The sequence below is a fragment of the Perca flavescens genome, chromosome 13 (assembly GCF_004354835.1).
Source record: "Perca flavescens isolate YP-PL-M2 chromosome 13, PFLA_1.0, whole genome shotgun sequence".
NCBI classification, from domain to species: Eukaryota; Metazoa; Chordata; class Actinopteri; order Perciformes; family Percidae; genus Perca; species Perca flavescens.
Window position 1 is genome coordinate 26,023,688 of NC_041343.1, and position 16,331 is coordinate 26,040,018.

Consider the following 16,331-nt stretch of genomic DNA (forward strand, 5'->3'; position numbering starts at 1 on the left):
TTTTACGAGAGCTATATGGCATGTTCAATAACAGAAATTAAAGTTCGGATGTTAAAAGATTATGGCGGCAAATGCTGGGAAAAGTAATCTAATACCTGAAAGTAATCGTCTTAAAATCCCAGGTATCCTTCAATGCTACCTAGTGCTGTTTACATTTAATGTCCTGTTATAACTATTAAATAGTTCAGGCTATATTTAACCACAACAGTGTAGTTAAACTAGTAGTTAAACTAAAAAAAAAGAAAAGCCTCAGTGATGCACCTCTTGCTGCAGCAGGTTCCACTCGCTGTCGCTGACGAGTCTGTAGCCTGCTGGCGATAAGTAGGCGCTGTCGGGTGCGTGGGAGATGCTGGACAGCAGTGACGCTGTCTCCTCCTGCTCGGGCGTCATGGCCTTGATGGCTTTCTCCTGGTCTTTAGTGAGCAGGAAGTGGCTCGCCGTCAGCTTGATGGAGCTGATGGATGAAGTTTCACCAAAACTACTGTCTGTCACCCCGCAGTCAGCCCCCACCAAGGGCCCAAAGTCTGACTCGTCCAAGTGGCTGGCCGACTTGGCCTTGTGGTTGTGGCCACCGAGGCCCTGCTGGACGGACAGCGAGGAGCCGAGGCTGTCTGTTGACTGAACTCTACGCAGGTTTTCCTTGTATGGGTCCATGGGGCCACCTGCCACCACATCAGTGTCTAAGGAGTGCATAGAGCCATGGCCGCTGTGATTGGCATGGGGCTGAAAGAGAAAGTAAGTGTCCTGAGAAATTCTGGTGGCTACTATAGAAACATGGCAGTGCAACATAGCGAGCTCCGTGGAAGAGGACCCGCTCCCTATGTAGATATGAAGGGCTCATTCTAAGCTACAAAAACACAACGATTCTTAGTTTCAGGTGATTATACACTGCTAACAAAACATAATTATGAATATTATATTTAATTTCTACTAATAGATTCCCTTAAATCCTACACACTGGTCCTTTAAATATTTAAGGTAGAGTTGAAAGTCACTAAAATAAACATTTCAAATCATCACTGGTTTCCACAGTGAGCTGGTTATCAATTACAGCAGTGTCAGTTCATGGCTGCTAGAAACACAATACACGAGGAAAAAAGTGAAGGTGCCATGTTGCCTGTTTGAAGCTCACATTACTCAGAAGGGAATTTAATATGACGTCAGACGATAATAGCTCTGCTCTGTTCTCTCTGAGGGACATATCGCATTACGTGATGCTCATACCTCCTCGACGCTCAGCCCGAGGAATAAATCCTCAAGAGGCTCGGTGTTGTCTCCCACATCCTCCTCATGCTGCTCCTTCACTTGGATCAGTCTCTCTTTCTCATCTTCCTCCTTGGACGAAGAAAAAAAGGTTTCAATCACACATTTTTCACGGAATTGTTTCCTTTACTGAATTTACTCCACTTTATTAGGTAAAACATGTCAAATCGGATGCAATCCAATACAACAGCTCAGCCAAAAATTCTACCTTTACAAAGATAATAATGTTCATAACACTGTCAGAGAGGTGTTAATTTATTTAACTATATGTAGAGGACCCCAATGTAAATAAGCCTTCGAACCTTATTGTGTTTTTATCCTCAATGATTTTTATTGTCAGTCTATGTAATTACTGCTGTGCAGTGTTATATGTGGTTCTTTTTTAAAATCATCAAATTTATTTAAATACAAAAAAAAGTTTATTAATGAGGTTGAAGTTTGCAGTGGTGTTAGACTTGAGTGAATTGAGTGCAGTCCAATTAAATGGACAATACAACTTAAAAAACAAGAATTTAACATTAATTGGAAAAACACATACAGCACAATAACATATTTCACATAACCTGCAACTCCACATAAAGTTAATACAGAATAAGATCCTGCATCAGTCCACATCACCACCCATTACAACGGTCTTGCATGGATCCACAGACAACAATGCACATTCACTAGATAAGAGGTCATGAGGTTCTCCCCGACTAACGTTACCAACAACACAGGACACACTGCATTTGTTTCCAAAACAAATCGTAAGAATCCAAATTTGAACTAGAAACCCCGATATCAGTGCTATGATAAAGGCAGAGTTAAACACTCTGTATTATTAATAAGTAGGTGCACTCAACAAGTTGAGTTGTAAGCTATTTTGTTGAGTTGCCTCTTAGTGAAATGCTCAGTGGTAAGCAGTGATTTTTTTAAATTTAATTTAATTTAAAATCATCCCCATCAGTTGGTGCCAATGGCACCAGCTAGTGTGTATACATCACACTGTATACAACATCACATTTACGTGTTACGCTATGTTCATCCCATCTGCACCTCTGAATGTGTTACATTAAAAAGTGGAAAAAAAAGTTGTTTCTAGGGCTTTTATTATAAAAAGGTAACAACGGAAATAGTAAAGCTGTAATGCACTGCAGTTGACAATGTGGGAGGCTACAAATAGTTTGTCTCGATTCAGACTGTGGAGCCTGTTATTACCTGGGATGACCTTAATAAGTATAAGCACAACTAAAGAGCTATCCTATTCCTTGGTGCCGTAAAGCGAGCCTTCATTTTCCATGAGATCATAAAAACGAGGTTCATAGGGAACCAATCTAAACACCGATGGTGGCACTAATCTGTAGTATTACATTGTGCAATCAACATTTACTTCATAATGATAAGTTAAAGCAAAAACGCATTTTTGCAAATCTCCAGGTTTTTTTTTTTTGCAGACAGAATTTATTCTTTTTCCTTTATATTATTAACATTTTCATATTCTTAAGTCAATGATTTGCAGGTTCTACCTTCTTCATTTTAAAATATATTTTGCATATTTTATTTGGAAATTTCAATTTTACATTTAAGACTCTTGACTTTTACAGTATTTGTTTGTTTTTTTCTGACTTTGAAAAGATAGAACTAAATTATCTGTCCTGATGGCTGAAGACTGAAAAACTATTTTACATAACAGGGGTGTCGTCTGTGTTTGTGTGTGTATACCTGGTCTTTCTTCTTCATCTCCTCTACCTGGCGGAGCTGTTCTGAGGACAGCACGCTCTCTATCCTCTGCATGTCCCTCATGAGGAGGCGCTGGGACTCGAGGAACTGGTCGTTGGCTCTCTGCCATGTGTGTTTCAGCTGGTTGTGCTGCTGCCGCTCCAACTCCAGCTTGTGACAGACTGAGAGGCCAAACAGCAGCAGAGAGAGACAGAGTGAGGTGAAAGAGAGAGGAAAGAGGTTGAGGTTGTTGTATTCTTATAGACAGTGGTGAAAGAAGTAATCAGACTTACTTAAGTAAATGTACCAATACCATAATATAAAAATACTCCATTACAAGTGAAAGTCATATATTCAAAATCCTACTTAAGTATAAGTATAGACATATTATCAGCTAAATGTACTCAAAGTATCAAAAGTAAAACTACTCCTTAATAATGATGCATCCACGCATAGGCAGCATTTCACTGTTGTAGCTGTTGTTGCTTTTATGTGCAATTTAGTCCAGTCGTTCCCAACTTAGGGGTAGGTCTCCTCCAAAGAGTTATAGGATAAATCTAAAGATAAAAAACAAAGTTTTACGTCTTCGGCCCTCAAACAATAATTAAAAATAAATATAAAATGTACTGCTGTTTTTTTATGCCTCACAAGTCTTAAACACTTGGAACCAGTAGTTTAATCTTAAAAAATGCATTTTATTTTATTAAATAAATGTTAAGTTATGTTTTTATGTAAAATCTTAATCTGAAAGGTAACAGATACATAGTGGAGTAAAAAGTACTACAGTTCATTTTGAATTAAAGTGGAGTAAAGAACAAGTACCTCAACATTTACTATAGTACTTAAGTAAAGGTAATCGTTACTTTTCACCTTTGAAAGGTTGTGTGCTAGAAACAGTAACAACATTGCATGTAAATGTGTCTACAGTTCGCACGCACGTACGCGCACACACACACACACACACACACACACACACACACACACACACACACACACACACACACACACACACACACACACACACACACACACACACACACACACACACACACACACTGAATAGTAAATTACTGAGTTATCTTACTGATTTTTATCACTAATGAAGGATCTCAGATCTGAACAGGACAGTGCTGCTGCGTTTCTCTCTAAATCAGCTCTCTCTGAAGTCTTCCTCTCTCATTAACCTGTGCAGCCATCACATATCTTCCATTTAACAAAAGGACATTCAAAAAAGAGCATAACTAAGTACCTTCGTGGAGCTCTTTCCGTAGTTTCTCCGCATCTTCCTGCAGGACAGACTTCTGAGTGTTCAACACGGCTACATACATCTCCAGGTCTGTACGACACGACTTCTCAGCCTCAAGAACGTGATTGAGCTCCTTGACCTGTAAAAGAAAAATGAGAAACATGCAACTCTGATTTATTTGATTTGATATTTTGATCAGAGATATTTAATATAAATGTTTCGGTACACAGACCTGATTAGGATGTTTTAAATGAAATAACATGGACACGTGGTTGAGACATAAGAATGAACAAAAAAAGTATAGTAGTAGTAGTAGTGTAAGTAAGTAGTAGTAGTAGATTATATATATATATATATATATATATATATATATATATATATATATATATATATATACACACACATACACACACACACACACACACACACACACACACACACACACACACATACATACATATATGGTATGTGTGTGTGTATCTTTACATTCTGTCTTTCTATGCAATGACATAATGTCCTAAATACCACGGACTACATTTTGAAATGGTAAAAAGGCTTTCTACTTGTAATATATTGAACCACTTAAAATGAAATTCACTTAGAAAAGAGCAGCTGCCATGCATGGTCAATATCATGCCCAGTTAACATCATCTTCGCCTCCCATTTCCCCCACTGAATCATCAATTTACTGCCAACTAACCTTAGAGGCCTCCAGCTCCTTCACCCTGTCCTCAGCTGTAGTCAGCTTGGCTTTCAGGGCGGCGATCTCATGCTCCATGGGCATCACCACTGAACGCAGCTTTTCCGCATCCTCCTGGGCCTTTAAAGGGTTTTAACACTCCCTCATTAAAACGTTAAGATGTGTACAGCCACTGAATAATTACAATTACAATTTTCTTTTACAGCAATAACATGATTCTTACAAAAACTGCATTTTAGTCTGTAAACATTCTCAGTCCAAATAAAAAGAAATCTGTACTGGTCTTAAATAAAAAATGTATTCAATCAGAAGGAAACTATCCCAAAAAGCATTAAGAGATAACACCAGGCTGAAAAGTAGCGTTTCACTGCCCTCTAAGTTCAAAGCCTCTTTCACCTTTGTCACGGTGTCCTGGAGTACACCTGTAAATCTCTGCAGCAATTTATTTATTTTTGTTGGTCCTATGACATGCTGCTTTTTGGATGCTTTCATATAGGCCTCAGTGGTCCCCTAATATTGTATATGAAGTCTCTTTCCTGAAATTCAGCACAATGAGCTTTCCTTAAGACTTGCCATTTCTGTGTCTGTAGCTTTAAATGCAATTGAGGAGGAGAGAGGGGGGGGCAAGGTGGAGGGTGGGGGTGTGGCCTTGACCAACTGCCATGCTTCACTTGCTTGCAAGCCATGATGTCTCTCTCTTTCTCATGGGTGGGCCAAATTCTCTGGGCGGGCAAAGCAGAGAAAGGGGAGGTAACCTTGCTCCTTATGACCTCATAAGGAGAAGATTCCAGATCGGCCCATCTGAGCTTTCATTTTCTCAAAGGCAGAGCAGGATACCCAGGGCTCGGTTTACACCTATCACCATTTCTAGCCACTGGGGGACCATAGGCAGGCTGGGGGAACTCATATTAATGTTAAAAAACCTCATAAAGTGAAATTTTCATGCCATGGGACCTTTAATCTTGCCTTGTTTGTTTTTTAAATCATGTTTATGTGGGTGTAAAAAAATAAACTATTGAAACTTGTGTAGTTACAGTATATGCAAAGACATGTAAAATAAAATATAAATTCTCCAAGTTCTAATCCTGTCACTCACACACACAGCCTACTTTTTTCATTTCGTCCTCCAGGTTCTCCTCCTCCTGGCCCTCAGTGAGGCGGCGTCTCAGCTCACCCAGTTCCCTCTCCACTGTCTCCCGGTACTGGTTCCACTGGGCTCGCTCCTGCTCCAGACGCTGGTGGAACTGGACCTCGTACTCGCACACAGTTTCTGGTCGCAGGACAGAGAGGAAGCACACAATAAAACAGAAAACATAGAATATACATATAACAAATCATTTAGTCAAGATGGAAATCTCAGAAATCTGTTTTGTTTTTGTTGTGTGTAGTTTTACAGTGAAAGGATTAGGCTCATTACTTTTAAATTCTATTATTTGGAGATACTTGCAGTTTTCCTTGAATACTCCCTTTAGACAGGCATGTGGACACTTGCAGTATATCAGCTATGGGCAATGCAAGCAGTTATATTTTGGGAGTTTGTGTTATTCAGGTATAGACTTGCTTTGGAAGACTAGCATGGCTAAAATTACCACAATTAAGCAGCTTCCTTAGGATCATTATGAAAGCCCACGTAGAAATCCTCCATCATACCTGACTAGGTAACATTACCTATACTTTGACTGCCTCCCATTTAGGTCACTCTTTGCTTAAGATATTTTTTTGGCATCTACATGCATCTAAGCATTCCTTCTTTACTTCCGTCATGGTACAGCTAACCGTTTACAGGTGTTTTAATATTGTTTTATTATTTTTTTTTGAGTCTCCTGATAACACTTCTGCGCTGCTAAATTTTATTAATGAAGTAATCCGGTTGAAAGAAGCACTTTACAACAGGTTTGTGCAGTTACAAGAATTTAGTGAATTCAACTTGGAGCAAATCTCTTTGGGAAGAATACAAAAATGTTGGCATCTCTCTTGACACTTTTTGCAAATGACTTATAATAAAGTTTTTGATGGTTCTACCAATACTTTACAGCTGTGACACTGCCACCTTCTTCCCACTCATAAATCTCTCTCGCTCTTCTTCCTTCTTGCTGAAAGCCAGGGTAAATAAGTCCCATTTTCGCAGCACAATTACAATATTTAGTGTATTGAATAACAAAGTGTTCTTTGTTAAATTAAACCATGTAATTAGGATAATATGTTTCAACTGCACTGTACATGCAGCTTTACCTTTCATGATGGCCTGCAGCGAGGCCACATCCTCTTGCCACTGGCTGCGGACCTGGTCTATGGCTTCCTGCTTGGTGTTTTCTGACACGGTGGCAACCGCTTTGAGGGTCTCCATCTCGGTCCGGGCCTGAGACAGCTGGGCCTGGAGGGCGCTCAGCTCAACCTGGGCGCCCTCCAGCACCACGTTCTGCCTCTTCAGCTCCTCTGGGGAAGTGGGGGGGGATGACATGTGGTTCAAAGATGACATTAATGATGGAGGGGGGAGGCAAATGTGCAAGCAGAGAAAGAAGGGGAACCAAGAGAAGGGGGAAAGGAATACATGAGAGCCAAAAACAAAGCACAGGGAGGGACAGATAAAGCAAAAGCTGCACATTACTCACGTTAGTTCAGTAGGTACAATTCCAGTGAGCATGTGTGGTTATGGTTATTCAGTGTTTCCTCTAGGATTATTTTTTGAGGAACTGTAGGTCTACAAACTTAATTTTACAAGAAATTCTGCATAGGGAAACCAAAACCCAAAGTAGGCTTTAGTATGAAACCATTCATAATGAAACTAATTTGCCTCAGTGGCAAAGTTGGCAGCCTTGCTGTGTGCATTTGATTTTTCTTGGCTTTTTGAAAAATAACTCCAAGGCTGGGTTATAGGGGAATTCAGAAAGAGGTGGCCCATTAATGCTGAGTAACAAGCATGCTGCTAGATGGTACCCCTGTGGCCTGAAATTTTGAAATTGATATGTGTAATAACTTTGCTAAATAAAAAAATTAAATCCTGCTGGTACCTGACTTTTCATAAAGTAGTCTGTATTTTCATTTAAAATTGTTTTTAGGCTATATGCATTACACAAAAGGCAAAGACCTATTTTGGCCATTTTTGCGGTTTTGTTTTTAATCTTTTGCGTGGTTGAAGATGCATCTTGGTTGCTTAGTAATAATCATAGTCTCTGTCAGAGAAACGGAACTAGCGGTCTCGAGTAACAAGTGTGGGCATTAAGGGCATTAAGGTGATAGCCTAAGTGGGCAGAAGAGCGATAGAGAAAGAGGAAGCAGACATGTTGTAGATGCAACCGGTGCAGAGGTGGTGGTTATTCATTTTATAACGTCGGCCCTGGAGGTAACGAGTCTCCCCTGGTTTTCTGATCACGGTCGGAAACGAAGCGATCGGGAGGTTAACCCATTGAACATTTTAACAGCTTATTAACGTGCGCTTGTTTCCCCATGCGCTGATGCGCTCATCTGTTGACATTTCCGAATGCCTTCCTACAGTTGCTTAATAAAAAAGGGCTTTCCACACAAACAAACGTAGCCTACATGTGTCATTAGTATGAGGAAAAAAAATGAGATTTTAACTGTGTTGGGCTCGGACACAAATTTCTTAATGCCTGTCGGGCTCAGGCCGGGTTCGGTCACGGCTCTGTCGGACGCAGGCCGGCTCGAACAGAAAAATTCGGCCCGATCCGGACTCTAGTGGGCATCACCGATGGGCCGAAGGCAAAGCCAGAGTCGGTAACGCAGGCTACAGCGTAGATAGTCATGAATGTATGAAATAATCACGGTTTAGCCTACTTGCCAGGATATGATATCAAGGGCGTTGTATTGAATCAACAGCCACGTGCAATTTAGCTAGCAGGTGAAGGTGAAACTAAAAATGTGCAAGCACTATAGACTAATACAGGCTTAAATCAACTGACAATATAAGTTAGGCTATACGACTTACAGTTCTCAAGGATGCACACATGCCATCTCAACCGGGTCCTCCGGACAGCCTGTCTCTTTTTTTTATCTCCCTTATCTCTGAGTGGCACGCGTGCCCACTCGCGTTGTGGAGTGCGTGTCCACGCTATTCTGCGACTCTCTAACAATCACTGCTTTTTTCAGAAACTGTGGTGGGAGAAATCTAACCGTGGCGGACCGCCACTTGCCAATCAACATAGAGGAAACACTGCGGTTATTACCTTCCTTGGACAGGTAGAGCTCTTTGAACTTGGCTCGTTTATGGTTGAACTCGGCCTCCAGCTGCTGCTTGAGTTTGATGAACTCGGCCCTCTCCTGCTCCAAAGCGGCCACTCGCTGCTGGAGCACCTCTGGATGACGAAGAAAGCAAAACAACCATCAACTGTTGATCACATATAGTTAAAAACAAAACTTGAAATTAAAAGACATGAACGTGCAAATTCAACTTTCATTCACTACGTCACTTCAGTTGCAATGTAAGGCCAACAAACAATCAAATAACAATAAAAAACAAAATAGTAGCAAGAATAGACAACTAATTGTTGAGTTATTTTCCAAGCTAAACGCTCTGGTACAAGCTTGTCAAATGTGATGGATGTGCTTCTGTTCTTTGTCTTCTATGATTGGAAAATAAATAGTTTTGGGTATAAGAGGATTTTTTGGGACAAAAACTAGACATTTGTAGATGTGAATTTGGGTTCTGGGGGATCGTGACAGGCATTTTTCACTATTCTTTGACATTTTATAAACCAAAAAAAAAAGTATCCATTCCATTCCAGGATTGATTTGTTTTAATAATTTCTATTATTTTTTTTATTTTAACACAGGCAGTATACATTTTTACTGCTTTCCTCTGCTGTTAATCATCTCACACCACCTGAGATCTTACTTGTGGACCCCCAGCAGGTCTGGAAAACACAGCATCAGAATGTACTAGCAAAGTTAAATAAGCCCCCCACCTGCTAGGGGGTGTCAAACTCAATTTCACTAAGGGCCACACTGGAAATGACAATCACAATAAGGCCCAGACATGTTGATTTTATTGACATGCTTGGAATTCTGAGTCTCAAAGTCTGCAAATTTGTCAAATTCTGCACAGCAGTGTCGCATAATTACAGTATGAAAAACAGTTTCCTGATTTTTTTGGTGTGGTGCACAACTAGTCGGGCCAAAATTTGCTGTGAACCTAAATTGAAATGTGGGCCGGATCAAAATTAGCAAGGGGCCGGATTTGGCCCCCGGGCCTTGAGTTTGACACATGTGCGCTAGGCCAACATATCTACTATTACAGATAGTTTTTAACATTTATTTGGACATAAACACCCCTTTAAAGCAGAGATCTTTAACAAGGGGTACGGGACACCTAGGGGGTCCTCCAACTACTGCAGGGGGGCCACCAAATTATTGTTAATCTTTTCAAAAACTAAAATGTCTTAACATGAAGTCAACATATTATTAGCAAAATGAAATCAACCTATTTGTGGAAAAAAAAACATTGACTACCTTACCTATGGGCTTACTGGCACATAGGTAAGGTAGCCATCCACAGATCCAGTTCATCATAAGGATTCAGTGTGCACATGTATGTTTAACATTAGAACATGATTTATAAAATCATGCCAACAATTATTATTTTAATAGCTTAATATTCTATGCACTAAAAAGGTATGTATACAGTACTTTAAGGCTACCCTACATGTTGTTGTACGCCCAGTTTAATATGCAACTTAATTGTATACAATATATGTAGTAGGGGGTCCCTGATCCGTCTCTCTCAGTTAAGGGGTCTTTGACATTGAAGATTCCTGCTCTAAAGCACCAAAAGTAACTCAGAACTGGAGAACATATTGCAATGGGATCCCACCAGCTGCGACGCCAAATCAGGCCAGGGGTGTTAAGTGGGGGAACAACCTTCCCTACTTCCTAACCCCCTACTTACAGAGGCCTTTGTGACTACATCTTCATGCATCTGGAAGACCAGCTAGTAGTATCATTTGTAATTATCACGCAGTATCAGGTAACTTATTAGTCTTCCCAGACAAATACGCCAAAGCCTAAACTGACAAAAGTCTTCCAAAATGGCTTGAAGTGACAAGTTCTCCCCCCCCCCACATAGATCTTGTTTGCTTTACATCTTATTTATTTCCTCTCTGTTTCAAAACCGAGAAGACAGAGAGACGATGATACCCTCAAACACAGACAGACAAACGGAAACATTTACTAGCACAAGCAGCAGAGCGGCTCAGCATAACTCCACCACCATCATGTGATAGCTGAACGGACTCTAAAGCAGAAATTCCATCACCACATAAGCTCAACACGCATTCACATGGATCTGTGGTGAATTTTAGCAGACTGTAGTATGTTAAGCCCTTTTGCACTTTAACTCAGCTTCTATGGTTATAAAACAATGGCTACCCAAACAATTGTTTTTCACACTGCCTGTCTTGGTAAGAAAAACTTAAGTCATTCAGTTCGGGAATGCACCAAGATCACGTGACTAACTGTGTTAAAAAAAGTCAGTAATTAACCAACAATCAATTAAGCTAAAGTGCAAATATGTAGATAAAGCTCAATCTCACTCCACTTTTGAGCAGTAACGCAACATCTAGAACCAGTATGCTGAATTAACAGTTAACATTGATCTTTTTATAACATAGAATGTATATTTGTATTTTGGTTTATGTGAGAGTAATGCTTGTCACATGTTGTTTTGATAGTATTGTCTGTATTGCCTATATTGCCCTTTTATCTCCCTTGCCCAGGGACCACAGATGTAAATTAGTTGTATAGCTAACTCTGGTACAGGGCCTGAACTGTGCATGGTCCCTGACAAATAAACTAATAAAATACAAAAACAAATGAAGACATACCGAATAAAAGTAGCCTGGAAACAAAAGTAAAGAGGCTTTAGGGATCGTTAGAGAATATTACATAGGGTCAATGTAGACACTTGGATCTGGTCCTGACTTTACCTCTCAGCATTTGTAGTATTATCAGAATCAGAATCAAAATCAAGCTTTATTGGCCAGGTTTGCATAGATAAACAAGGCATTTTACTCTGGCTAATCTTTGCTCTCAAGTACAACACTCACTTAACCTATAAAAGAATAAAAAATGTAAATGACAGTAAGAAATATATAAAAAATATATATAAAAAAGTTAAATAAAAGAAATGTGCAAAACTGCATACTGTAATCCTGATCCTGAGTGACACATAGAGCAGTATCACCTGATAAAAAAAGGACCTTTTATTTTACTCAATGTTTTACATTTATTATTATTATTATTTATGTTTTACATTGTTCACACTGAATGGCACAAGCATATTCTGTATTGATAAAGTCAACTAACTGGAGGGGAGGAAAAAGAAAAACAAAAGAATATTTCATCCACCCACACAGTCCAACCAATAGAAACTTGACAATTATACAATGCATCAACAGTCACGGTCATCTTTCAGATAATTTTACATAAAAGGGTTTAACTAAATCCACTAGGATGTAGGATTTAATAAAACCAGCAGCTGTTTTAAAAAACGTCCCTTGTCTTAAACCTTTAGAGCGTTTATAGTCAATCAGACTTTGAAGATCAACAGATCAACAACTGAAAGCATCCTCATACCCTGTATTACACTATGCTTAAACCACTGACATGCTCCATTTCCAAATATTGATGGAAATGGCCATATATCCATGAATGTTTTATTTCAGGTGTGGGAGTATGGGTTTGTTCACCTATTGACGGAAGCTGGCTGCTTTAGGTTTATCAAGGTGTATGTGATTATACCAGTCTGCACTAAATCACACACGGACACTCTCCTGGAGAGGGCTCTTAAAATAATCAAACTGAATTGTACATGGCATAAAAATGTTTTGCAACCCCTAACACTAACAATGAGTGACTGCCAGAGCTTGCTTTCTAATGCTTGCAGCAGTCATAAAAAAGCAACCAGAAAGTCACATTATTTTGTGGTTCTCTCGTGTTTCCACAGCAGTGAAACTGCAGGAGGAAAATGGGAGGCACTTTACATTAGTCCCAATGAAGCATATGAAAAGATCTTTGTTTACCTACCTATGCACAAAATATTATATTATATATATTATGCTTATTGCATAATTTGCCACCAACACGTCCATACCTGCTCATATCAACTATATTTATGGGTGCAAATTGTAGCAATGACTAACCATAAATTGTTATCCGGTAGGTGCGACTACAAAATAAAACCCTGCAAGATGAGCACTTAGCAGCCCAGGATAGTCCTCGGACCACGGTTTGAGAACCAGAGGAAGAAACCTCCTGCAGGATCAACCTCCTGTATTATGGTCCAACCCCCGAGTGAGCAGGTCATACACAGCACATTGTATTGAACTGATGTAACCCATATGATCCATATTAAAAGACTAAAAAGGCCATGCTAACAGCGGCTAGTGCCGACCTTAAAGATCAAATTAGTCAGACTAGCTTAAGCTACAAGCTAACTTGTAGTGATAAAGATAATACAATATTAGCTTGGTGATATTAGGATGCACTATCACAGCTCCTATTCAGCGATATAAAGTGTTTTAACTTCCCGCAAATTAGGTCAAGTCGATATTCTTAAAAGCCCCAACTGCGTAGTGTTAAATGTTCAATATGCCAGTGACAGCCAGTGACACGTCTCCCTGATGATGCTAACTAGCTAGCTAATGTTGTCAAGGATGCAGAGAGGGCCGCTGGCTTCGGTGCTCCCTGCCCTCAACAGTCCCAACACAAAACCCCACAGACACAGCAAATTTACCGTCATGTTGGGACGACAGAGGGGGTCCCGAGGCCTGCTCGGCCATGGTTTCCTGAGGGGGACTTGAGGAAATTACCAGGGCAGTGGGATAAGCGCTAGGAGTGTCCAAGAAAACAGGCTAACATCACAACTAGTGTTAGGCTAGCGAGGGGTAAGCTTTTTGCTTAAACTTTCAAAATAAAATCCATATGTCACTGCTCGACGACGTCTGTTTGAGTCGTAACCAATACGAATACAAGAACATATATCATAACAAATACTTAAAATGTAATAAGAATTTCAGAATCAATGCCTACGTTATATAGCCACGTCTTATTAATTTTCTTTTTCTTACAAATTACGACGCTGCGCTAGTATTTTGATGGCAAACTGCCCATTTCCTGTTTACTAAACGTAGCTAGCTTGGATGATTCCGGTGTCTTTCAAAATAAAATCAATTTACATAGAATAATTTTTCTGAGAAAGTATCAAGTTCAACATTCAAATTTAATTTGTCTATCTATTTTTTGACACAGAAAGAGTTAATGCACCAGATTATGAAATTGGTAATAAAACCAATGTAACACAATACTAATTTAAGAGGAACTAAAAATAAAAAGAGATATGGGTGTAATGATGTCCTCTGGCTTTGAAATAAGCCTCAATTCCAGTGGAAAATGTATGCATACAATATTGGTTTACATACTTTTAACATCACAGAGACTGAGTGAGTATAATTTCCCGTAAAAACATCACGCTTTAAGTCTTCACACACACACACACACACACACACACACACACACACACACACACACACACACACACACACACACACACACACACACACACACACACACACTGTAGTCACTGGAGCATGGCAGAGGGGCAGAGGGTGGGGAGAAGAGCAGTCTCAGCCTCAAGTTCCTTTATTTAACTAAGAAAATTAGAAACTGTCATGCAAATACAACACATGATGACTTTTGTCATATCTTGCCATCCGCTTTTATCATCCATTGACTGAGACTTTCAACCCACTTTAACGCTACCCTGTTCACTGAAAAGGTAAGGCACATTCTGAGTATTTGGATAATGTATGGTAAAATAACGTTTTGAATTCTAAACATCAAACTACTTAATTAATCAATATTAGTGACTTCAAGATAAGTTAGTACAAAAAGTAAAGATTGGCCCTAACTTCAACTATAAAAGTCACTTGTTCTGAAGAAAATAATTTAACACTTTCATGTGCATCCATATCCCAACATCCAGCAGGACTTTATTCAGAATCAGCATGTGTCAGACTTGTCTTTTTGTTGGAAGTTGACAGGAAGCTGTTGCAATTAGAGGATATGTGCCATTTAGATAAACAGAAAAAAGTATTTGTTTCATTCTGTTCATAGCGATAAGGGAACATAAATACGTCTTCCTAGCTGACATAAACAATTAAGTTGAAAACCCACCCATTTCAAGTTTATATCAACTACAGGCATAGATACCATAGTTTAACAAAGCTATAACACTTTTGTTAGACTTCTTCACAAGAAAAAAGTCCCTAGAGTTTGCCAAGAGGCTAAAGCAAACACCAAAATAACCTGAAGACTTAGTCAACGCACAAAAAGAGGAAGTGGTGAATGTCTTCTTTCCGATCCACAGTTTTGTATACTGAAAAGCAACAACTCAGATAGGTTCTTGTAGGGAAGAAAGTCTTTAATGTAATTTTTTTTCTTTAATCCTCTTTTGTGTCAATCAGAGTCACCATGGATTATTTGCACAAATACCGCTGGTTATGGATAATAATTGGGGTTATTTTTGCATCTGGGATGGTCATCATCATCTTCATTTTCATCAACAAATGCATATCAAGACGAGGTAGGTTGAACATGCTCACACACATTTATAATAAAGTTACTGGACGTGGCACCATTTAAATGTCAAAACAAAATGTGGTAATAGAAATGTGGAATCATGACCTCAAAATTAATAAAATAATGGACCTCTGCACCTCACTACAGTTTCTGTTGTGTATTACCTCACATCATTAGGTATTTTATCTTGACCAACAGACAAAAAAGTGCTCCCACATGTAGTTATCCTGTGGGGGAAGAAGTATTCTGATCCTTTGCTTAAGTAAAGTATTAGTACCACACTGTGTAAATACTCCACTACAAATAAAAGTCAAGCTTTCCAAACCTTACTTAAGTAAAAGTATGTAAGTATCAGTATCATTATTGATTGTGCAAAAAGTCAACTTTTCATGGTGTCAGAAAAACAGCCCTGTTTTCAGCTTTGGGACAATGTATTGTCCAGCTGATTGTCTGCTTTATTTAGCTTAAGAAGTATAGGAGAATTTTCTTTATCATTCAGTTTATCACAAACATTCAAAATCAACTGAAGATATTTGGTTTTTACTGGACAGGAAGGGGATGAAAAACTGTAATTTGAAAAGTCCCTAAAGCTGTCAGACAAATGTAGTGGAGTAAAAAGTACAATATTTACCTCTGAGATGTAATGACACAGTAGTGGTATAACAGTGAACAATAAAATAAAACTCACTACTTCAGTAAATGTACTTAGTTACATTCCACTACTGTATTTAACAGTTAGCAGCACCCTTAGACTTGGCTCAGCTACCAGCATTCATCACTGGTGACATCATTAGTGACAGCTGCCTACATTAAGTGATTATCTGGTAATGG

General features: G+C 39.2%; 1 protein-coding gene across 1 annotated transcript in view; it reads right to left on the reverse strand.

Annotated features, from left to right (window-relative positions):
* Window positions 1–13,987, reverse strand: part of rabep1 (rabaptin, RAB GTPase binding effector protein 1) — a 29,678-nt gene extending 15,691 nt beyond the window's left edge. Inside the window, exons 1-9 of the mRNA XM_028596122.1 lie at window positions 13,657–13,987; window positions 9,095–9,223; window positions 7,143–7,346; window positions 6,020–6,180; window positions 4,911–5,030; window positions 4,214–4,349; window positions 2,968–3,146; window positions 1,225–1,335; window positions 262–723 (exon numbers count right to left, since the gene is read on the reverse strand). Coding sequence (XP_028451923.1) covers window positions 262–723; window positions 1,225–1,335; window positions 2,968–3,146; window positions 4,214–4,349; window positions 4,911–5,030; window positions 6,020–6,180; window positions 7,143–7,346; window positions 9,095–9,223; window positions 13,657–13,702 — 1,548 coding nt within the window. The 5' untranslated portion in view covers window positions 13,703–13,987. The remainder of the gene's footprint in view (window positions 1–261; window positions 724–1,224; window positions 1,336–2,967; window positions 3,147–4,213; window positions 4,350–4,910; window positions 5,031–6,019; window positions 6,181–7,142; window positions 7,347–9,094; window positions 9,224–13,656) is intronic.
* Between the last annotated feature and the right edge of the window lie 2,344 nt (window positions 13,988–16,331).